Genomic DNA, 22,659 nt, shown 5'->3' with positions numbered 1-22,659 from the left:
AGTGAAGCGTTGGTGCGTGTGCCAGCATATGGTCACTGCTGCACAAAGGAGAGCAGGAGGCCGTGAGTGGTGCGCCTCCACCCGTCTTTCATTACCTTTCTATCTCACTGGCTCTGACCCCCTCCTCTCTTCCCCAACAACCATGCTGGCCAGCTGGCTGCCGCTCGGGTGTCACTTTCCTGGCTCGGGTGAAGGCAATGAGTGCATGAGTTTTTTGTTATTGTATGAGAGTTGAGCATGAGGGAGAAAGAGATGGTAACTTGCTGGGATCCAAAGCGCTCCAGGGAGCTTGTTCTGCGTGCCATAACCTACTCATAGCAGCCAGGGATGGTGCTTCATCGGGCCATCCAGGCGGCTCGAGCAGGGGATCTCGCCACCCTGAGGGAGCTGGCATCCTCTGGTCACCTCGCACCTGCCATCACTGATGCACAAGGTGCTGGCCCAGTGCACCACGCAGCAAGGTGTGGACGCCTGGAGTGCCTGCAGTTCCTGGTGGGCGAGCTGGGGCTGGCGGCTGATGCCCGGGCCTTGAACAGGGCCACACCGGCACATGATGCAGCAGCCACTGGCCACATCCGGGAACTGCAATGGCTGGTAGACCAAGGAGGCTGCAACACTAAGGTAAGTTTATCCACTGAGAACAATCTCTTCAGAGAGAGAGAGAGAAATCTACCCTCAGATCCTTGGAGAAATGCCACGTCCTGCTTTCCTGGTAATTTCTTGTGACTGGGTCGTGTGTGCGTCCAAATTGAAGCAGTGGCTTTAGATGGTCATCTAACTGATCCGGGGGTGAGGTTACATCACTGCAGTAGTAAAAGGTGCTGTACACTACCTTTTCACATGTGTTACCAGCTCATTACATCATATGGTGCTGACTTACTGGGTATCCATTAGTGTTATGTAGCAAGTGTAATTATGTCCAGATGCCTAAAGGGAGCTCCTGCTGAACCTATCATTAGTGGAGAGTCAAGTCTACCTATGTGTCTGGTTTCTTAAAATGATGCAGGCTCATTTGGGCAAATTTGCTGAACCTTGCCTAAAATGAAAGAACATGTAATGTTTCATCTTATTGTTTCTTGATAATTCCTAAAGGAGACCACCAAACGTTTTAACTAAAGGTCCTCACCAGTATCCCTACTGTAGCTTTGGAGAAGAAATGCACCTGTTTAAGATCTTGCACCTTGGTCTTTGTAATGTTTACCAACAGTAAGCCTATACAGAAGAGGAGTTCAGTTAGTCTTCATCAAGCTGCATCTAAATTCAATCTTGAATGTTTCCAGGATAAGGATGCTGCTGGTGCCACCGGGCTCCACCTCGCAGCCCGGTTCGGTTGTGTGGAGGTCATTAGGTGGCTGCTTTCTGTTGGGGGAGGGGCCGAGGTGGAGACAAACTGTGGGGCTGTACCTGCTCACTACGCCGCAGCCAATGGGGACCTCACCTGTTTAAAACTTCTGGTTCAGCAGGCACCTGGGTGAGTTCACGGCCCTTACTTTCACTCGTTTGCAGCGATGCTAGATGCAAAGCTTCTAGGGATGGCAGTGTTGGTCGGTCCACCGGACTGAACTATCTTGATATCTGTTTGATGGATTGCTATGACATTGTGCACATTCATGGTCCCCAGATGATGAATCATACGGACTTTGGTGAACCCCGGGCTTTTCCTTTTTCACCAACATCAGGATGACAATTGTGGTTTAGAGTGTAATATCTTGACAATTTTAACAGATGGACATTTACAACAGATACTCAGTGTCCCTAGAGGATAACAACTTCGGTGATCCTCTCCTTTTCCATTGCCCCCTCAGGATGAACTGTAATAACTTTGGTAATCTGACTTTTCATGTTGCGCCATCATCTCAGCCTCAGCTGTACTTTGTGTTTAGTGCTTGTTAGCAAATGTTTGCATGCCAACACGCTAAACCAACACGGTGAACATGGTAAATTACTACTAGCTAAACATCAACATGCTGGCATTATCATTGTAAGCACGTTAGCATGCTGATGTGAGCATTCAGCTCTAGTAGAGCCTCACAGACCTGCTGGCATGGCTTTCGACTCTAAAAGTCTATAAGCATAGATTTTATAGAGTGTTTTCTTCAGAATAGTTCCACCTGAATGTCAAGAACTTTCTTTTTGGTCCACATTGGCTGATATTGTTGAAGTTCTTTTCAACCTAGAACTGAACTAGCACCTGGTTACCATAGATGAGTTAAATTGATATAAAGCTTTCACAGAATATTTTTTAAAATCTTTTTAAAAAAGTATTACAGATTCCTCTGTAACCGACTTTAATAGAAAGTTATTTGCTACTGAGCAAGGTTAAAACTTTAACCTCCCACCACTTCAATGTAGCCAGTCTCTGGTTCCCAACATTTGCGTGATTTGCATTCTTACTACTGCCACATGTAAACATATATCCGTTATGTTTAGCTGACTATTTCAACTATAGCTATTTCAAATGTTATCTCTAACTAACATTTTTCTAAGGTTTATCTATTACTTTTAGCAAACTATGTCCACCATATATTTATTACTTTTGGCTAACTACAGCTATTTCAAATGTTATAACTATTGCGACAGTTTACACATTACTCTAGACTATTTCAATTATTTATCCATTACTTATAGTTAAGTATCTCAGCTGTTTAGCTATTACTGTGCGTTTGGCAGTTTTAACTGTTTAGTCATTACTTTTAGCTAACTATTTCAGATTCTCTGCTTGCTCACTAGTTTTCATACTCATCATATATCGGTCACAACTCGTGGTGTTAATGCTGACTGGTGGGTTGGGATGGAGTTTATGTATTGTTCAGTCAGCCTATCATAAGCGGTAACTTACCTATTATTGTGAATATACTGAAGATCAGCATTATCCTAGGCTGTTTATTTTCCTCCTAAGCACAAATATATGCGTATATTCTTTTAAATCACATTAATATTTTCATTTTTGTCATATTAGTTGAGCTACCTAACAATCTTTCCATGTTCCCCCTGTTAACTGCAGAAGTGCCCCTGGTTGGGAATCACTGGGTTAGAGGACCTATCATGCACAGCTATTTTCATAATCACTGATTAAGAAGTTGATCTGCACTACGCCACAAGGATAGCAATAACTAAAAACATTACCACTGTAAGGGTGTCTCTTTACAGATTCATAAACTTAGGGAAAAATATTCAACCTCACAATGAGTTAACATAACTGAAACATTGGATGGAAGTTAATGGTTTAACAAAAACCTGTTAATATTAGGAAACAGGGTCAGAGAAACTGCTACTGAACTTCAATAAATTCAATAAAACAAACTGTGCCACATACCTTAGATAACCAAAGGAATAAAGAGCACCCCCTTTTGTTGACAGTGACTTGCGTTAACAAGAAACACATATTGTACCAGGCACCTTGGAATCTTACTGCGAAACGTACTGTGGGCTCTCTTATTAACCATTATAATAAGTGTGTTGCTATTTGACACACATGACTGTAATATGATAGTTACAGCTTTGGGTGCATATATATGTATGTTCCTTTTGTTGCTATCAGACCGCTGTCCAGTAGATCTCCAATAAGTTATTATGTGTATTTCGTAAATGTGTATGTAAAATCTCATTTGCAGATGATGACTGAATATTCAATATGATCATTCCCTTTTTGATGTGGCTCATAACCAAACAAAATGATTGATGGCATTTATGGAACTTGTGCATAGGGGCAGCTGGACACGAGAAATGTGAATCCCCCCCATATCTCTGCCATCTCCTCAACCTGAGACAGTGGCACTTAGTAAGGACCAGATAAAGATATGTTGCTCTTCCTGCTTCAGCTCCTCGTTACAGGAGAGTTTTGACTTATTTGCATGACACATGGCAGGGTCACACAATCACATGTGACCATCAGTAACATGAATAATACATGCCTAGACAGTCGGTCATATGTCAGCCTTGTGGTAGTGGAAGCACTACAGAATGTATGGTAATGTAAAGGCAGCCCTGCAGAGTCTAACATGATTGATGGACAACAAGGTTTTGATCCTAAGTTTATACCCTATATGTCTGTATGTTTTTGATATAATTACTATATTCACCACATTTCCAATATCTGGAGATGCTCTCAATATACCAAATGTTGACTTACGGACTTATCTGGGTTTGTTGCATTGCACCTGTCATTTCTTAAATATCAATATCAAAGAAGTTAGTTCAAACGTAGTAAGCACAAGAGAATCAACACCTTTTACAACATAGAATCACTGTGTATTATTCATACTTACAGTATGAATTTTAGCTTTAAGTTTGTCCATCACTTCAGGTGCAAAAATAGATCATGTGATATTTTTATTCCCAGAGACAAAAACCACAGATCAGTATCTCTTGTCTACTATTTCTACTAGTAATAATACGTAGGGACAATATCACTTCAAGTTTTTTCACACATTAAAATGTTTAGGAGCATTTTGTTTTGCTGATTTTATTTTAACAACAGTGTCGTTTTTCTGATATTCAGTAGTCAGTTATTTTGTGCATTATTTAAAAAAAACACACCTTTATTTGTACCTGTCCTAATTTATTTCTGAACAACACACTGTTTCAAACCTCTGTAATCACTAAAGGCTCAAAGTTAGCACACACTGTTCATTTAAAAAAACAAAAACCATTTTATCTACATCTTGTGTATGCTTTAAGGCTTCTTTGTAAGATTCTGAATGTCACACTTTACAGCCTGACTGTAATTGTCTCAGCTAAACAGATGCCTATTATGGCTAAAATAAAAATATATCTAATATGTTTTTAACATTGTGAATCATCCACATATAAAATTGGTGTGTTGTATCAGGCAGAATTTTGAGTGTGGTCCTAATACGGACAATGTGTTTTTAATCATTTAATGGCTGACACTAGTAATTTAACCTTGTTCACCCCTGTTGTATGTTGGACTACAGGAGTGTGAACCGCCAGACTGTCATCGGTGCTACTCCGCTCTATCTGGCCTGCCAGGAAGGCCACCTGCACGTTGTGGAGTACCTCGTGAATGTCTGCGGGGCTGACGTCCACCTGAGGGCCCACGATGGCATGACCTGCCTGCATGCTGCTGCTCACATGGGCCACCAAGCTGTGGTGGTGTGGCTGGTCAGTAGAGAAGCGCTACACACACAGCGAGTGTTTCCCAGATGTATTTGTGTTTTTTTTCAGTCACCACTTTAAACCTTTTTTTTATTTTTTTTTTATGAATCCCTAATAGGTGACCTGTACTGATGTCAGCCTTTCCTGGCAGGACAGAGATGGAGCGACTGCTCTGCACTTTGCTGCCAGCAGAGGGCACTATTGCATCTTGGAGAGGCTTCTTCACATGGGTTCAAAGGTCATCAAGGATTACTGGGGAGGGACCCCACTACATGATGCTGCAGAAAATGGAGAGCTGGAGGTTGGACGCAACTTTTTTCTTTTGTTGTTCTCATAGTTTTTTCTCTTATCTTGTAAATAAACTAAACTGTATTCATAAAGCAGTATTTTATACACATTGCTGTTTCTTGGTCTACTTCATTTTCCTATTCCTTCTCACAGTGCTGTAAAATCCTCTTGGCCAATCAAGCAAACCCTGCAGACCAAGATATTGACGGGTTCACAGCTGCAGACTTGGCAGAATACAACGGACACCATGAATGTGCCAGATACCTCTGTGCCATGGAGAAAAATGTAAGCTCTCTCACCTACAGTATATTTTAGTTGACACATTTTCCTGATTTGTGTCCTCTCTTTGTGTCAGTGCTGTCCAGCTGTTTACTTTGGCATGAAAATCAAAGCTAGTTTTGGGGAGTATGGTCAACAGCAAACATCTGGAAGATCTTGGAACCTCGGTGACGCATTTTCTCAATTTGCGACATGTATTTCATGCAGGTCAAGCCTGTCCTCCTTCCAGCGCTGCTCTCCTCCACTCAGCCTGATTGCTTTCCTCTTAGTTTAAGAGGTCTAAGAAAGTGGACGATGATGGCTTTTGTGTTTAATAAGGCATTACATGCGATGATGCCGTGAGTGCGGGAGGAGATTCTCCATTCTCAGTTGCCACAGAGGACTCTCTGGGATTAGCCCTTTTGTTTTGTGCAGAAAGCACGACACTCCTTAATGTGATTGATGAATATTTTAGTGTTAACACCTTGTTTGTGCTAGTGTTGCCTGTTCAAGTCAGGGGTCAATGCAGTAAAAACTGGCCTGCATTTAACTTTAATAGTTAGTTTGCTGGTTGCAGCCTCATTAATCTCACTTTATTTGTTTTTCTTTGAAAAAACTACATAATAATTAGGTTTAGAGGATTACAGTTGATACTGATACTGGAATTTGATCTTGTGGAGTTGATTTTAAATAGGAAACGGAGAAAACTGTTAACTGAAAGAGCCTATGGGGACCCCTCTGTCAGCAGACTTGTTGGACCTTAAAGCCTCACAGCTGTCCACCTGCAGCCTGTTGTTTGTTTACTCCCATCACACTTCACTCGCTGTCTATAGCGCAGACTGCGCAGCGATGTACACAGAGTAACGAAAAGCTGTCGGCCAATTGAAGCCATGAATAAGTCAGCAGAGAAGAGCAGCACTCGTACATGAAGAGGATGATGATAGGGAGGCAGCGAGGCGTTGCTGCTGAGCTCCCCCTTCAGAAATAATCCTCCCATCAACAATGGAGAGCTAATTAGCGCAGGGGCCGCTGCGACGTCGAACGCAGCCGGAGCCGGTGCCAACTAAGGGCCTATCAGTTACCCCTCTCCAGCGGCTCAGGTGGAGGGCCCAGGGGCTGAGCCCGTTATGAGATCCACAAGCTTAAGTTTCAGCGTTTTCACCATTCTGATGCCTGGAACCGGCAACTCTATCCCTCTGTGGACTTGGAGAGCAGGATGTCATTGGCTTCAAACACACGTTTGATTGTGTGTCATGTTTTTTTTCCAGGGAGTTGGAAGTGCTATGATTGTCACCTCTGGATACTGTGTAATGTTGGTAGCAGACAAGAATGATGTATCATGTTTCTTGGCAACGTATGAATTGGACACAAACTCTAGGCTTGATGTGAACAAAGGGGTCACCTGAAGTAGCAGTTAATTGATTTAAATCCTCATAATATTTGGAAAACTGATGAATGATTTGAAACTTGCTGTTCCAGAGGCGAGTTGTACGAGCAGACATGCTTTAATTGCATTTCTGCTGGTGTTTTAGGTTTGTAAAGTGCTGCGTAGATCATGGGTTTCATCGGTTCTTAAGTGTCGGTCGGATAATCTCATTTCCGAGCAGCGACCTAAATGGGTTGGGACATTGACCGGGGAGAGCAGTGTATTTGGCTTCTCCGTGTGTTTGGAACGCTCACAACGAGGTCAGACTCGTTCAGCACTGTCAACCGCTCTTCCTCATCTTGCATCTCAGGAACAGCTGCAATCAAATAAACAGCGTGTGGCGTGAAGTTTACTTCACGCGCATTTGTGGCTTTTGCTCTCCATTCACAGCGATCAGGCCAGAGATACTGTTGTTTGAGAATGGTATTTTTAGAATACTTGGACAGAAGCAACACATGGTCGCCTAATTCATCACTGTGTTTTTTTAGAACATTGTCAAAATATCCGCATTGTTTTTTGCAACAAGAAACAAAACACATGCTTTAATACAGTGGTTCCCAACCTCTTTCCTTAAGGGAGCCCTTTTCTATCATTGAGTAAACTGATGACCCCTGACTATATCATATTTAATGCATAACAATAACAGTACACAACAACTGATAAACTCTACCATTAACCAAAATCGTGAACTACAATAGTGCAATAAGTGCAGGAAGTTTGTGTAAAGAGTGATTTAGATAAATTTTTATCAGATTATTTCCTGTGAATATTACATTACAGATTAGTTTTTCTGATAACTTTATAACCTTTTTTACAATTCTCTTTTGACAAATTCAGTGTTTTCATCTCATTGCTTTCTTAGCTCTTTGGTTACGTACTTTTATAAGGCTGTTGAGTAGAGACTGAAGGCTCTGTGTTAGTAGTTTGTGTTCAGGTCTTCACCGTGCCCTTATGCTGCAAGATATAGGCTAACTGTGTGTCTTTTTAAAGTTTGCATACACCCCTTAAAAGCAAGAAGGCCATGCGACCCTCTGTAAAGCTTTGGCGACCCCTAGTGGGGCCCCGACCCCTAGGTTGGTAACCACTGCTTTCATAGCTTTTTACTTCTCAGCCTATTAAAAGATATAATGAAAATTATCACCAGAGAGCATCTAATGAGCTTATTGTGTTCTTCATAATGGTGCAATAATAATAATTATAACAAAGATATGATTCTTATGAAGCCCTCCATCTTCCTTCACGTCAGATCATTTGATGTGTTAAATCTCCCATAAATTAATAATATATATATACTAATACTATATGTATATTACATGTAGTAATACTCTTTACAAATTAAACTTTAAAAGTATGTAATCCCAACATTTTAATATTCATCGATAGCTGTTGAGCTGCAACAGTTGTTCCATTAATCTATTAGTGATCTACAGAAAATCGCAAGTATTTTGATCATTTGATCATCATCATTTTTCTTTAAGTAATTTTAAGTTAAAATTCACAGTTTATATTGTCTCAGGTTTGAATATTAGCTGATTTTCCTTTTCCTGTCTTTAACTTGGGCTTTGGGAGATTGTTCACTATTTAAACAAAAAGGTTCAATTAACAACGAATCAAGAGAATAATCAACAGATTAATCGGTAATGGTAAAAAATAATTAGATTAATATATAATTTTTCAGAATGTCTTTGCAGCAAGAATGCTAGAATGCATGTATATTGAGTAGGCAGAGGTAATATTCATTAGAAAATGAATTGGTTAATTAGTGGATGGTTTGTCACAGAACTCTTGTTTGTTGTTGTCAGCTTTTCCACATTAACAGTCAAAGCCATCTATTTAAGCTTATGGTGTCGCATTGTGTTTCCACTGTCACATTTCTTCCACCCTCACAATAAAAAAAAGCTTAATGCACTAGCTCCTCCATTCTATTGTCCCAAGTGGAAAAAGCGCATGGATAAAATGTCTCTTTTTCACCTGCTTTGACAAGTCTTCCGCTGATACCTCCCTTCGTGCAACAACATGCCTATTGGTTTGTCCATGCATTAGTGACATTACCGGCCATCCTATCCTTTCCCTTAATTATTAACAGCATTCTCCGATCAGAGTTTATTGTTTATTGCCTGCCGGCCCTTGGCCACTGGCAGAGATGCTGATGATGGTGTCAAACGAGTGGTTGGTGATCTTACGATAGTGTCACATCCTCAACACGGAGCGGCTGCCCCGTATACCTGGCTGCACGAGTCGGTGCCTCTGGAGTTTCACTGTACAGTGAAGTCGCACCGGTGTGCACTGGGAGAATTTCTCAAGGTCAAGGTTAGTAAGTTTTAGGTTGGTTTATTAAACATTTTCACTATTAGTTGTACTATGTATGCTGCTTTTGCTTGTCTTTGCTCCTTTTTGTGCTTTTAGTGCATTCTTTTTTTTGTTGAGCATTTCTTCATAAGTGAGTGACTGGACAGGCTGAGTAATTAGTTTTGTAAAATGAAAGGAAACTTTTGTTTGCTCTGTGAAAGAGGCCCTAGCTGGCAGTTGTTTTGGCAGTGTTTTACCTGTTTTCTGATCAGTTGTGGCCTCTTACGGTTAGGCATGACTAATACTGCCGGCTCATGACCTTAATATATGTTGTCATTGTTGATTTTTGCAAATTGGAGATGATTTTTCTTCCTTTTTTTAAATCTAGCACAGTTTCTAGATATAGTTTTCTGATCCAGTAGTTGTTAAAATGTTCCAGTGTAAAGTAGATAAATATTGTTACTTGTCATGGTCAGCTACAGTGGATGCAAAAAGGCTGTAAATGTTGGCAAAAAACATTGTGTCAGTCACTTGTTAGCCTCTCGAGCATTTACCTCCATGGAGGAAACCTGAGAGTATTTTAACATGTGAGTGGACATGTATTTACACTATAGTGTTCTGTGTATAATGTACACCCGCTGTATACATTCCATGTTGCAATTTATCACCAAGAACGTGAACGTTTCACATGGAAGCAGGTTGTTTTAATGATTGATTTCAGGGCCCAGAATTACAAGACATGTTTTTTAAATACACATGCTGTTCTGAAATACTTCAACTCTCTCATGGCTCGACCCACAGGGACCACGGATTACTGGTGCTGCATGTTCGACAATGAAACAGCGCTGAGTAGCTGTTTCTTAACTCTTGGCTCCTAATCGGTAGTGATCGGGCTCTTTGTGGTCTTTGATAGAGGGAGAGTGGATCCAGGCCAGAACAGGGCTAGTCTATCTATATCTGCGTGGCAATTGTGATGGGGTGCTGATGAAAACCAAATGCTCTCTGGCCACTGGGTCTAATTAAACACACACACACACAAGGGCCGGTTCATCATAGCTTTTAGGACATTGAACTGTTACGAGAAGGGTCACAAAGGAATGGGGCTCCCCCTCCCCTTTTCCCAGCCCCTTGTTTATCTATTTATGGATTGCACAACTTCTGGGAAGTTTATTCCTCCGCCTGAGCAGTGTCATAGCATATTTCGTGCTGTTCGACATCAAAGTGCCGTGTGAGAAGGAAATGGTAAGGACCACCTCATGGACACAAAGCACAACAGCATGCAACAGCATATTAGGGCTGCCTTTGATGTTTTGGTTACTAATAATGTCCTTGGAGAGCTGAATTTGATATGCATTCTGCATGGAGTGCATTAGGACAACGCAGGTTCATTAAAGGGGATCTAAATGTTTCCATACATCCTACATCCTCCCTAGAGTGGTGTGAAATGCTGCCAATTATTCAAGGTTGCTTACTATCCCGTGAGTTTGTCTTTCACAATGCATGTCTTCAGGCTTTAAAATGTTCATTTAAATCTAGACATTTTAAGTAAATTCCATTTACCCTATTTGTTAATTCCTTTTTTACAATTCAAGAATTGTAAAAGCATAGCATAATCTAAATTTTTGATAGATAACATTACTTCCATGCTTAGCCTACTGTAATATACTTGACTTATTTGTTGGGTGCCAGATGGAAACTCCCTTTTCACATCATAATGACCTATAAAAACAATCCAGACAAATACATATATATTCATATAGTGATTGATTACACTTCCCACATCTACCTTTCTATTGCCCACAAACTGCTTGATTTCTACCATACACTGTGTGTTCTTACTTTTTGGTAGAACCAAATAAATATCACTTGCACAACTATAAAAAACCTTGTTTACATTCATTTTTAATAAAAATAAATCTGTTTTATATGCTGTGAAAGCATGCAGAGATACAAAACGTTTGGCTCCATAATGAGTATGAAGTCACATTCAAAGAGACGAACTAGGTTTGTTAACTGGTATTTGCTAAAAAAGGAAAAGCATTTGTGATGTGGTGTTTGAATGATAGCTGGGAACATTTATAAAGAGCTGTCCAACTTTGTTCCAGTAATTTTGTTGTCTTATACATTTTGAGCATTTTTGTAGCAACCCTTACCTCACGATTTTATCTGAAGTTGTACATATCATAATATTTGGTCTTCATAAGTCTTAAATGTCATTATCTGGACTGTGATATTTGCAGACAGCCTGTGCAGATAAGCCCATCGAGGTGATTGCGCCAGTGGGGGAGGAAGTGAAGGTGAAGCCGGCTGTGTTGTTTCAGCGCAGCAGGGAGGACTACTACGGCTGCCTGAGTGAGACATGCAGGGACAGTTACAGCAGTAACACACCCATGGATAGTTTAAAGGTAAAACACTGAGTTTAGTTTATCACCGTGTTCTCCATTCTTCGCAATCTCCTGCTGTAACCCAAAGCAACTGAGCTTGTCTCTGTTTTTTTTGTCCAAATTAGCAACCTGAGAGTGAGGAGTCCCCGCAGGCGAGATACCCTCAGCCACCCTCTACGCCTCCCTTACCTTCTGCTTCGTCCGCACCCGGCCAGCCGGAGAAAACGGCTTCTAACAGAATAGAGCAGGTTCAAATCGCGACATCTGGTGAGAAAAACATATCTTTTTATCTACTGAATCACTCTTCTACCGAAAGTCACTGCTTAGTAACAAAATTTTTTTTATGATTTGTGTTTCAGTTATCAAAGGTTTCAATCAGCCCAAACCCACTGGGAGTGAGATAACTGTCGCTTCTAATAAGACGATGTTGCCTGAGCCAAATCTCCTGGGCGAAAGAAAGCTTCTCGGCGACATGAAATCCATTAAATCCTTGAAACAATCAGGGCTATCAGGAGTTTTCACTGGACAGGCAGTAAGCCTTCTTGTTTTGTACAGCCTTGCTTCTGTAAGTGATTTCTTTCTTCAGCTAAAATGCTGTGTCTGTGCAGAACAAGATGGTGGTCCTGCCCACTGAGGAGGCCAACTTGTCAGACATCGACTACCTGGTGCCCACTCATGATGAGAGAGGCCGTCCCATTGCTGAGTGGAAGAGGCAAGTCATGGTGAGACAGCTGCAGGCCCGGCTGCTGGATGAGGAGGATCAGAGGAGGAAGGTAATGTCTCTTGAAAGATTAAAGATGTTGTTGTTCTGTTGGATCTTGGATCTGTGAATTACAGCAAATAGTACTTTTAATCTAGCCTGACGACAGATCACAGTTTTAGCTCCATTATTTCAGTCTGGAAAACATCTAACCTGAGTCCAAGAGATACATGTTTGATTAAAGCATGGAGAGTGTTTATGATGGAAAATAAAGAACTGAAAGATTAAGTTCCTGGCTTGCAGGTAGACATCAAATAAAGGATTGAAAGTGACACTCTCATAACTGATGTAACCTTTTTTTTCTCTGCAACAGCAACGGCCCGTGTTTCACCTCAGTTTTATTCAGGAGCCGTTTTAAGTGAATACTTTTTGGGTAATTTCTCCAGAGCAGCAGATGTATTTTTCTGGTTTAATGTCCGCTAAACGATCAGTCAATTAAGAGACAAGTCGATTGATAGAAAATTAATTGGCAACTGTTTTGATCACTGATGCAGCCCTAGAAAGTTATATGTTCCCTTATAATCCCCTTCTAAACTAACGCACATTGAGCCTAACCAGACCACAATGAACAAAGCAAAAATTGTTGTTTGATTTTGCGACGCTATTTTAAATGTGCATTACTGAAAACACATCATTTGCTTTTAATTGCTTGTAACAAATCACTAAAGACATAACACATTGCTAGTCATATTTTTGAGGTTTGGATCGCAGTTTTACTATACCATTACCCTTTTCCTCTCACGCCTAAGCCATTTGAAATGTTAGAAAAATTTTCAATACGACATCCCGCATGTTTATCTGCCTCTTCTCTTGCAGGAAAATGGGAACAGATATGCCAAAGTCACCTGGAGGTACTCCCAAGCCCACAACGCCATCCTGGGCCCCTCTGGTGAGCTGCTGGCTGAGGATGACCTCATCTATCTGGAGCAGCAGATTGCCAACGTCTCCATGCAGAGGAACTGTGAAGGCTATGAGCTGGAGCTCGCTCGTCTAGCTGAGGAGCTCAGGCACATCCTGCCAGCTCCCATAGTGAACATTACCGTCAACACACAATTCAGAAACTTCTCGAGTCAAGTTCCTCTGCCTGTATGGTGTGGCCGCATCTCGGGCATCGTAAAGAGCATGTCTCTGCTCATGACCAACCTGACAGATCAGCCCTACTGCAAGATGCCTAATACAGAACTGATCACTGTGTTCTCTCAGACGCCAGACAGACAGAACTCCACCAGGGGACGCCGGGAGAAGATAGAGGATGAAATCCATCAGTTTGGGGTGTCTGTAAGGACTCTGAAATCTAATTTTGAGACGCAGAACTCATCTTTGTCGGATGAGCCGGAAGAGGCCGTCATGTTAACTTCTTCCCTACAGCTTGAGGCCACAGAGTCAGACAAACAGCCTAAAGTGTTAAGTCCAGCCCCTGAAACCGACCAGAACAGTGACTCTGGCATTGACTATGATGAAAATTTTGCAGATGTTCTAGAGACCACCAGCCTGAGAAAGGAGCGTATAGTCGTGCTGTTCTTAGGTCACTGGAAGAAATCTGCCTACACTGTGACGCTGAAGAGCAAGGATGCCGCAGAGAGGAAGATGAGTGGAGGAAACCTGGGGATGGGTGACAAATCCGGGTCAAGTCGTAGGGGCAGCGTGGAGAGTGCCCAGTCAAAGATGATGAACAGTTCCCTGGGACATTTCTTCAAGCAGAGGAGTGCTGTCAACAAGATGCTGGGAAACTGGAGGAACATGATCTCCAGTGTCCCGTCCAGGCAGATACGCAGGTAGGCCTGAAGGACTTTTTATATCGTACTCTATAACAGAATTTCTTCGCACTAGGTGGCATTTATTATCATGTACACTACTCACATTATGCCAAAAATTCACCCAAAGGTTGATCAGTACAGTAATTATACAACACAAGTAAGTGTTACAGTGGACATTTTTTGAGTATTTGAGATGTTGGAACTATGACCACTTTATGAACTGTTGGGATCAAAGTTATCAGTCCATTTAGAAAGATGCATTCATTCATAGACAGAGCTGGTATTGAATAGGTGTTCCTTGCCTGTAACCAATCCCTTCATGAAGTTTAATAAAAAACTAAGTCTTTGAGATATTGTTAAAAGAAAGGGAAAGACATGTTAAAGCTCCACTAATCTTTTCTTTTTATATCAGCAATCGATCAAATGACAATGTATAATGTGCAAGGAGTCACTCAAAGTAACAAACCCACAGAGAACCAGGGAGCTCTTAGCCTATTTTACAGTAGCCTATTGTCTTGGTTCCAGCAGCAGTTGTTTGAAGATACAAGCTCTGATTAACCATCTCTACGCTACATGCTTAGAAACAAACAGCCGACAAGGCTAGCAACTATCTGGTAAAGAAGGTTTTAGCTAGCCAACATTTTCAACATTGGACTTAAATTTGTCAGGTGGCCAGAAACGCAACTTCAAATAAATGATACCATGTCTGCTGAATGTGTTAATAAGCAACAGTTTGCTCACAAACAACTTTGCAAGCTAATGAGCCAGGCTCGTTCAGTTACGCTACCCCCTAGTGGCCAAAAAGTCAATTAACGCAGCTTTAAAATCTAAACTTATTTTTACGTTTGTTCAGTGTGATTTGCTTAAATGTCCAGGATACAACTTACAATATATCCACTGAACAGCATTCAAGTTTTGTTTTGGAATGCTGAAAAAATTGTATTACAGTGGTATTAGTAATAATAGGCGATTGACAGAAAATGTATCAAACATTTTGAAAATCATTTAATCAAGTCATTGAACAAGGACAAAATAAATCCATATATTTAGTGGTGAAGCTTATAGTTGCAGCCTACTGTTAATACATGTTGAATAACCTTTCAGTATTATCCACAGGCTCCACAGACAGCAGGCCCTCTACTCCCCAGAGCACTTCCTGCCTCGTCTGGATGGCGTGCCGGTGGAGTACGACAACCTGACCTTGGATCTCTTCATGCTGGGCTACTTTCACATCCTGGAGCTGGAGCTGCCTGTGGATGAACGCAAAATGAGGCACCTGCTGTGTTTCGAGGTGTTCGACCACGTGGGCAGCTTTCCCTGGGAGATGGTCAGGGACTTCCACAAGGCCGTTATACAGGACATTGAGGCTGGGAACCGCGAGTGGAAGGATGGCTTCGAGGACATTAAAGTGAAGTTCTTTGGAAACACTGTGAGTCAGTCTGAAAGCACTGTGGAAGTGGTGAAACATAGCCTCCCAGAGGTTAGACAGGTCCCCAAAGTCTTTGTGCAGACACCCACACCTGATGAGGGAATGCTACACAAAGGAACTGACATTTCCAGTTTCAGCAATGATGAAATCTGTAAATACATCGACCGTAGTTTTGCTTTTTGGAAAGAGAAAGAGGCAGAGATTTTTGATTTTGAGTAGTTGCTTGTTTAATCTTTTTGATATTTTTGTATTGTTTGCAGTTAGATGACATTAGGGCTGGGTATCAAACCTAAAAACTGTTTCAATTTAGATTTGAATAATTGTAATTGTCAACTATCCAGTACCGAAAGCTAGCACAGAATGTTTAGCCACATCCATAGCGTTGTTTACCTATTTGATCAGATGATACCTGATTTGAATATTAATTTTGTTAATTTTATATTGTATTTTTTGTGTGTTACAAAAATTAAACTCTAATGCATTTCAGAAGTTTGGACTTTGTTAGTGAAACATGTTTGAATGTAGCAATATAAGGTATTTAGCAGATATTTTGGTACTGCTATCAAAACTCAGGAATCTAATTGGCAACATATTTCAAACCGTACCCAGCCCTATAACAAAGCCCTATAACAAAAGCCAGAGTGCAGAGAGTTCTAGTGTGTTTTCCTGAGAGTCAACATCTTTGTTTTGAGATGAATTAAGCTTTAATGGTAAATATTCCTAAAACAGCCTAGAATCAGTGATCTGGCATTATTAAAAAATAAATCATTACACAGATAACTGTGTAATTTAATTTATTGTAAGGCTGGTCTTGATTATTCATTATTATATTATTTTAAGGCACATTTAATCTACCCTTACATATCTTAACCCACTTGTAGGTAAATAGCACTTTGTCTATTATAGTGGTATTATTAATTAATTGTTGTAACATACAACAAAGTTGGTGCTACATCATTTATCTCCTTTGCTAGCTTCCACTTGTTGACTTGTTGAGAAATGCTAAACGTGCCTGTCACAGCAGCTGTGGGTCCCATGCATGTTGTTTGGAATCTGACTTCAGCACAGAGTCACTGTCAGTCCTAAAAATAACCGAACGACAAGCAGCCCTTCCCCAGTGACTTGGCAATAACTTTTCGCCATGCTGCCCACTCCATGTTGATCTAACCAGCTGCTCAGCTACAAACCGCTTTTTTACTGGAAGGATGAGCCATTATTTCCATTCTCTGCTCCTGTGGTGAGTTTGTTGTTGGTTACTTATCTCATCTTACAGTATTTGATGACAGGAAATGTAATTTATTGTTGGCTTTAGAGGAGATTAGAGTCAGACTATTACAATATATCATGAGCCAAAAAGTACTTTTTGTAGTCCTCGTAAGAACACAGTGATGCCACACTTTAAAACAGAAGGCACTTACTACAAGATACTTTTCATTTTTCTGCTCAAATCAAAAAGGTCACAGAGGAGAAACTGTTGTCTAAGTTCTAAACGTCAACACTCAAAATGTATCTAATTTTCTCCTTAGCTCCCTTTAGGCCTCTTTGATTTGCACCGTAGTACAATAAAGCATTTTATTTCACCTTTAATTGTAAAGAAACATATTCTATCATGTTCCACTTTTTAGTATAAGTAGTAAATAACCAATTATTCTAATGTTTTTCTAAATGGCAATTTCTGTAATTGTAAGCAGTTACTTTAAAAATGTCTTAAATGTCATAAAATATTTTGTTATCAGCACTGCAACATTTGAATTGTTATAAGATACATGTTATAAAAAGATTTTATTCTTATTTATGTATTTGTTTCTGCACTTACAGTTAAGCTCTAAACTCAGTTTCTGACCATCCCTGCTGAAAGACGATTTGACCCACAACTGTTGACGATGGTGCGCAACGTGGATGACCTGGACTTCTGCCTATCCTCCCATCCTCAGAGCATCCTGGAGGGCTTGCGCTCCCTCTGCTCCCAACCCAAACTGGTGGATGTAACACTGAGCGCAGGCGGCCGGGACTTCCCCTGTCACCGAGGCGTGTTGGCACTCTGCAGCACGTACTTCCACAGCATGTTCTCAGGGGACTTTGTAGAGAGCATAGCTGCGCGTGTGGAACTTCACGATGTTGATCCTGATATACTCAGCTGCTTGCTGGACTTTGCCTACACAGGCAAACTGACCATCAACCAGAGCAACGTGGAGGGGTTGATCTGCACCTCCAGCCAGCTGCAGTTCCAGACAGTGAGAGCCGTGTGCAGCCGGTACCTTCAACACCAGATCGATGCGACCAACTGCCTGGGAATCCTTGAGTTTGGGGCGATCCATGGCTGCCCTGAGGTGATGGCCAAAGCGTGGGCCTTCCTCTTGGAGAACTTTGAGGCTGTACAACAAGGCGAGGAGTTTCTACTGTTGGGAAAAGACAGGTTGGTCACTTGCCTCTCAGACGAAGGACTACAAATCCGGTCAGAGTGTACCCGTGTGGAGGCCATCCTGAAATGGGTCAGGCACCACAAGGAGCCTCGGCTCTGCCACCTCCCTGAACTCCTCACCTTGTCCCGTCTTTCCCTGCTCAGCCTGGACTACCTGGCTGACACCCTGCTGAAGGACAGTCTGGTGCAGGCCTCTACCAGCTGCAGAGAGGCAGTGGAAAAAATTCACAGACAGGTCAGTGAGTTCACACTTCCTCCTTCTATTCTCTCTTATCTTTGTTTGTTCAATTTGAGTAGATTTCCAAAAGCAGTCATAACTTTTTCCTATTCTAGAAAATGGATTTGGCACCAGAATATATGGACAGACTTAACTCTCAGAGTCCGCAACCTAACCTGCAAGAAGTGCTATTTGTGATGGGAGGTCGTTCACTGGATGACTCGGATGATGAAGATGACTCAGATGAAGATGAAGACCGAGACCCGAGGCTACAAAGGCTGCTGCTCAGAAACTGCGCCTTCTACAACACGACGACAAGTACAAAAAATTTTTGCACGTATCAAAATGTTCAGAATCCATTTTTACAACTGAACTTTATTGGGAAATATCCGTCTGATTCCTCGAAAAAAGTGTTTGGCAGATGTGTCGTAAGTTGTTAAATGTAGCGTTGACAGAAAAACGGCCCTGCAGGAATGCAGTCTGGATGTGACAAAATTGGATCATCTTCTCAGCTCCTCAAATGAGCGTTTTATTGTGCAGAGCTGGAAGAAGGCATGTTTGTCTGTGTTTTTTATGTGATGGGATGTTAAGGAAAAGATTGCTGCATATCAATCTAAGATTTCTGGTTTTTATGTTATGGCAGTGACGACATAAGCCACAGTGCTGAGGGCAGTGCCGGAAAAGTTAAATTTTTTAACAGATTCTTTCTTTTTTGACCTAACTTTGACTTTCACTTCAATGGCCCTTGAGGACATTTGTGACATATTTTCCTGGTCATTTGCATGCAGTATTTGTAAAAACTTTCATCTAGTTTCCCTCACACTCTAAATGATGCTTTTTCTCTACAGAACAGTGGCATGAGCTCCCTAATTTCCCCAACCCTAACAAGTGGGGTTACTCCATGGTCTCCTTAAACAATGATGTGTATGTAACAGGTGAGTAATGTTAAAACACAGAAACCTAAGGGGTAAAAGGAAAAGAAGCAATGATAGACAGTTGTGAGCAGAACTCTCTCAGAACTTTCTCTTGTGGGGAATGTGAAACGTTGTCAGACTTTTGACAAAGTGCTCTTGTCTGTCTGACAGGGGGCTCGCGAGGTTCGAATACCAACACCTGGTCCACCACAGAGACCTGGAAGTACATCACAAGAGAGGGGACGTGGGTTACTGTGGCACCCATGCTCCGGCCTCGGACTAACCACACGTCGGCCACGCTCAACGGGGAGATTTACGTCATAGGAGGTAAGAAAATAAATACAGTCCTGCATGTGGTGCCTTAAACCTGCAGTGCAATGGAAAACTTTTATCAATTCAGGTAGCTCATCTGGTGATAGTTTGTCAGAATTCGCTTGCATATATATCTTCTTTGTGGTCGAATAGTTTCAAATATGGTCAGGTTGTAAGTACAAGGTAGTTTTAGATGTGTGGTGTGGTGGTGATGGTGTGTGCTGCCGCAAACACACATCTTTAAATTTAAGTATTTGTTTACATTTATGAGACCACGACTCATCTCTAACTCTTCTTATATTTCCCTCCTTCAGGTACAACAGCAGACCGTGTTGAAGTTGAGCATTATGACCCTTACAACAACACCTGGGCCATGACGTGCCCCGCCTTAAAATATGTGACTAACTTCACCGCCACAGCATGTCACGGGAAGCTCTATGTGATTGGCTCGTGTGCTATGAAGTACAATGCTTTGACCATGCAGTGCTACAACCCTGTTATAGGTAAGAAAACCTCCTGGTGGTGCATTCATTTGTCGCTACATTTCCAATGTCGCCATTTTAAGGCTTGGATATTTTTATTTTTATTCCTGTTTTCCCATGATATGTCAGTTTTTCATTTAGTTTTAGTTTTAGTTAGACAGTTTCTTAAAGAGCTATTTATCATAATAGCATTTTAACCAAATATCTGTTGCTTCCGTGTACAACTTCTTTAGAGAAATTACAGAGATAAAGTACCATACATCTTCATATTTGTATAGTATAGTATTTGTTGCAACACCAAGTTTTTCCTCTGTATATGTGAGTTGGTGTATGTGTGATTTTTTGTCTTTCCAATTTTGGGTAAATATTAAGAGTTTATCATTATTGATCAATCCTTGACGATAAGGCAGTTTTGTTTTTACCACAAAATTTGCAGTTTGGATTAAGGAGTAAGGATTTATTTAATAGTGTTGCCTCATTGGGGCATGATGGCGCTTTTTTTATTCTTCTAAATCATATATGTTTACATGTTTTGTTTTTATAGATAGCTGGATCAGCATATGTTCACCCTTCATCCCAAAGTATTTGTCCTCTCCTCGTTCTGTCTGTGTGGATGGAACTATATATCTGGTTGCTGACAACACTAAGAAAGTCTACTCTTATGATCCAGAGGTGAACATGTGGCAGAAGGTAGGCTTACATATCACTGCTGACTGCAGTCATAATACAGTAATACAATCCTTTGTTAACATGATTATAGCAAAAGTAATCCGTTTTATTCTCCTGTTTTGTTGCCTTTAGCAATGTGTTGACTTTTCCCTCTCTTCAGGTCCAGCTTCTCCACATGCTCCATGAGAATGGTGGCCTGGTAACGCTGGATGGGAAGCTGTTTGTCACCGGAGGCCACTGGAAAGGCATGGAGGGGGACTACGGGGTGGAAGTGGAGATTTACAACCGAACGTCCAACACCTGGGAGGTGGAGTGCTTCCTGCCAAGACTTTGGTTCTACAGCGGAGTATGCACCATCTTCCTTGATCCGTCCCAGTGGCCTGAGCTTTTCCCCACAGACTCAACATAACGGCCTGGGACTCAAAGAGTTCACAGAGACATGTTTCTATCATATCTATGGTACAATGCAAATGGCATGTTTTTCCCAGGATGTCATTGTGGCCTAGAATAGTGCGTTACAAGATCCTCAGATGGTTGTTTTACACCATTGCTTGGCTGCTCAGCAGGTGTTTATTTATACTTTGTATCATGTGTTTGAGATCTGATTTCCTTTTTGTGTTAATGGATGGTTCTTGTGAGTCATTAAATCTTTGTAGAAATAGTTTTTGGCTTACTGTTTTGATGATGATGATGATGATTATTATGATTGTTATTGGTTTTGGAAGTAGAAATGCTTGAGTTATTAATAAAATGTGTTCCTGGTTACCCAGATGTAACTCCTCCTGTTCACTTTGCCTTTAGCCTGATGATGATTAACCCATCGGAATCCTGTAGCTTGGCTCATGGCGTCTGTCCTGCCATGGAAACACCCAAGCCAGCATTCTATTTCTATGGCAACGGCCCGGAAGAGCGTGGTCGCCTTGGTAACGTGGACTGGGATTAGATTGGTGCTACTTGCAGTCGCTCCTTAAGTGCTAAAAAGTTCTGTCAGTGAGTTCTTTTTCAGCTCTCGCCTTTTCTATATGCAGGCACCAGTTCAGGTCGACATTTCTTTATTTCGAATTACATTATTTTAATGACTAGTTTAGGTTTGTGCTTCGTTTGACTCAACACTTCTCTCTATATGAAGTTTTATTAGCTTACATTATAGCAAGCTAACGTTAGCTAGAGCAGAGTTTCTGTCTCGTCAAATGAAACCATTTAACGTTACTAACTCACATTTTAGTGATAAAGCTGGGACAGTTTTGCAATGAGTTCTCAACGGGAGCAAGGTGCACACTCACCTAGACTGGAGGCTGTGATTCAGGTTGGTAACATAGTTACTCTTAGTTAACTTAGCGTCTTTCATATTTGAACAGGTTTTTTTTTTCAGAAATACACTTTGACATGTCAGAGTAGGAAAAGCAAAGATGTGAATAATGAAATTAAACATGTAGCTGCTTCACTTTCACGGTCCTGGTACTGTCACAGTTACACCTGTAACATCTAACGTTACTATGAAAAGTCAAAATGTCTGCTGTGAGAAAGCTCTTATGAAAACAGTGGTGGAAGAAGTAAGTTACTGAGAGTAACAATAAACAGTCTAGAAATACTATTTAACTGCGTAAAAAGTAAAAGTCAGCTATCAAAAATGTACTTGAATCAAAGTACAAAATTATTAAGTATTAAGTACCAATAGTAAACTTACTCATTATGCAGAATGTATTGTTTAATTGTATTATAATTATTGATTAAATCATGTAAGCATCACTGTAACTAGTTACTGGACAGTCCTAATGTATTTGTTAATTATATCGGTTATTAATAATCAGAATCTGCAAAGTAACCAGCATCTACAGACTTAATGTAAGTGGGGTAATTGCCTCTGAAATGTAGTGAAGTGGAAGTATAAAACAGCAGAAAATGCAAATAGAAATGGAAGTACGGTACTTGAG

General features: G+C 41.0%; 3 protein-coding genes across 3 annotated transcripts in view; all 3 read left to right on the top strand.

Moving 5' to 3' along the window:
• Positions 1–258: 258 nt before the first annotated feature.
• LOC118321876 (espin-like protein) lies at positions 259–16,472 on the top strand. The gene is made up of 11 exons (XM_035653425.1): positions 259–621; positions 1,281–1,471; positions 4,938–5,124; positions 5,237–5,419; positions 5,560–5,691; positions 11,620–11,784; positions 11,889–12,030; positions 12,123–12,295; positions 12,372–12,536; positions 13,340–14,298; positions 15,397–16,472. The coding sequence occupies exons 1-11, from the start codon at positions 328–330 to the stop codon at positions 15,926–15,928; spliced, it is 3,123 nt and encodes a 1,040-aa protein (XP_035509318.1). The 5' UTR covers positions 259–327; the 3' UTR covers positions 15,929–16,472.
• Positions 16,473–16,787: 315 nt separating this feature from the next.
• klhl30 (kelch-like family member 30) lies at positions 16,788–21,496 on the top strand. The gene is made up of 8 exons (XM_035653427.1): positions 16,788–16,946; positions 17,528–18,366; positions 18,465–18,666; positions 19,197–19,283; positions 19,434–19,589; positions 19,889–20,077; positions 20,601–20,746; positions 20,886–21,496. Exons 2-8 carry the CDS (start codon positions 17,593–17,595, stop codon positions 21,132–21,134), a joined length of 1,803 nt encoding a protein of 600 aa, XP_035509320.1. The 5' UTR covers positions 16,788–16,946; positions 17,528–17,592; the 3' UTR covers positions 21,135–21,496.
• A 218-nt stretch (positions 21,497–21,714) lies between these two features.
• Positions 21,715–22,659, top strand: part of crocc2 (ciliary rootlet coiled-coil, rootletin family member 2) — a 32,312-nt gene continuing 31,367 nt past the window's right edge. The window contains exon 1 of the mRNA XM_035654145.1: positions 21,715–22,031. Coding sequence (XP_035510038.1) covers positions 21,975–22,031 — 57 coding nt within the window. The 5' untranslated portion in view covers positions 21,715–21,974. The remainder of the gene's footprint in view (positions 22,032–22,659) is intronic.

The sequence above is a fragment of the Morone saxatilis genome, unplaced genomic scaffold, assembly GCF_004916995.1.
Source record: "Morone saxatilis isolate NCDOM2014 unplaced genomic scaffold, NCSU_SB_2.0 Contig12, whole genome shotgun sequence".
Classification (NCBI taxonomy): Eukaryota; Metazoa; Chordata; class Actinopteri; family Moronidae; genus Morone; species Morone saxatilis.
Note: the sequence above shows the minus strand (reverse complement) of the source record. Positions and strands in the feature narration are given on the sequence as shown.

Coding starts and splice junctions, on each gene's coding strand:
- LOC118321876 (XM_035653425.1), top strand. CDS start 328: ATGGTGCTTCATCGGGCCATCCAGGCGGCTCGAGCAGGGGATCTCGCC. Junction 5,125..5,236: donor AAGCTGTGGTGGTGTGGCTG/GTCAGTAGAGAA, acceptor AATCCCTAATAG/GTGACCTGTACTGATGTCAG. Junction 14,299..15,396: donor CCGTCCAGGCAGATACGCAG/GTAGGCCTGAAG, acceptor TATTATCCACAG/GCTCCACAGACAGCAGGCCC.
- klhl30 (XM_035653427.1), top strand. CDS start 17,593: ATGGTGCGCAACGTGGATGACCTGGACTTCTGCCTATCCTCCCATCCT. Junction 19,284..19,433: donor CAATGATGTGTATGTAACAG/GTGAGTAATGTT, acceptor TCTGTCTGACAG/GGGGCTCGCGAGGTTCGAAT. Junction 20,078..20,600: donor GTGCTACAACCCTGTTATAG/GTAAGAAAACCT, acceptor TTGTTTTTATAG/ATAGCTGGATCAGCATATGT.